General features: G+C 37.6%; 1 protein-coding gene across 2 annotated transcripts in view; it reads right to left on the bottom strand.

Annotated features, from left to right (window-relative positions):
• The window catches only part of LOC110457153 (CST complex subunit STN1-like), a 35,201-nt gene that overhangs the window by 8,724 nt on the left and 25,274 nt on the right, over positions 1 to 1,203 (bottom strand). For both annotated transcript variants that reach the window (XM_021508267.1, XM_021508266.1), the window contains exon 8: positions 241 to 351. In XM_021508267.1, the coding sequence (XP_021363942.1) occupies positions 241 to 351 (111 nt within the window). The remainder of the gene's footprint in view (positions 1 to 240; positions 352 to 1,203) is intronic.

The following is a 1,203-nucleotide window of genomic DNA, read 5'->3' as shown; positions in this document are numbered from 1 at the left end:
ACATATGGTAATTATTGGTACAGTGTCTGTCATCTGTCCATCAACTCAAAGAACTTTTTTTTGAATACTGATATATGCAGGGTTGTGATATTTGGCCAGTAACCATTAAGATAACTCAATGGAATGCTATTAAGTTTCCTCACATCTACTCTGACCAACTTTTAAGGAACAGAAATTGAGTCAAGGGAGATAATTAAGTAGTGTGTGGTATTTTTGGATGATATAGATAGAATTACTGACCTCCAGCACATAGCGTTGTTTCTCCCGTCGAACACAGACAAGTCCCGCGTTCTCCAGGCGTGTTAACGCATCCTGTACACACTGTTTCTTCTGTTCACCAGCGGATAGCAACTGTTCAAAGAGAAAAACTTATAACTGACCTCTGTATACATTAAGAAATTGAATTAGTGATGTCACAGAATCAGAACAGGGATCGATGTGCCACGGCGGGATGGGATACAACGAGATCTGATGGGAATGGTAACTCTATGTACTTCCCACTTAACATGGCAGGCATAAAAAATTGATGTGTAATTCCAGGCAAGTTAACAGCTAAAATAAATCAATTGACTCCTAGAAGGTTAAAATAGCCTTTTTCCAGGAAAAAACAATAAAACCACCTTATTCAATATCTAGCATACAGATTTCAGACTAAAAAGTATTTGAAACTAGCACTTCTGATTCTAAACAAGGAAAATGAAGAAATTTTAGCACACTGACGCCTTTGGGCCCCACCCTACAGCCCTTGGGGGTAGGGCTGGTTCAAAATTTTCAAAGTATCAAACTGTCAACTCAAGGTTATAATTCCAATCAAGTTATTAACATGTAATATTCAAAGTATCATTTGCCATTATAAACCATAATAAATTTTGAACTCTTCCAATTCAAATGTTGGAATAGTTCATTATGAAATTTCAGGGGTGAATGAGTTAAGACCCTTCCATCTATGAAGAGTATTTGATTCTACCATATCTGGGTCTTGAGAAGTAGATTTTGAAATTTCAGTCAATTCAACCCTTTTTGGCCCCACCCATCAGCCCTGGGGGGTCAGTCAGGGCTGATATGTGCATACTATCAAACTGCTACCTAATACTGATAATGCTAACCCAAATTGAATTACTTCCAATGGAAATTAAACAAATGTTGGTCCAAAATGTGATTTCCCTATATAAACTATAGTAAAGTTTACCCCCTCCCCAGGGG

This window comes from Mizuhopecten yessoensis, unplaced genomic scaffold (assembly GCF_002113885.1).
Source record: "Mizuhopecten yessoensis strain PY_sf001 unplaced genomic scaffold, ASM211388v2 scaffold9031, whole genome shotgun sequence".
NCBI lineage: Eukaryota > Metazoa > Mollusca > Bivalvia > Pectinida > Pectinidae > Mizuhopecten > Mizuhopecten yessoensis.
Note: the sequence above shows the minus strand (reverse complement) of the source record. Positions and strands in the feature narration are given on the sequence as shown.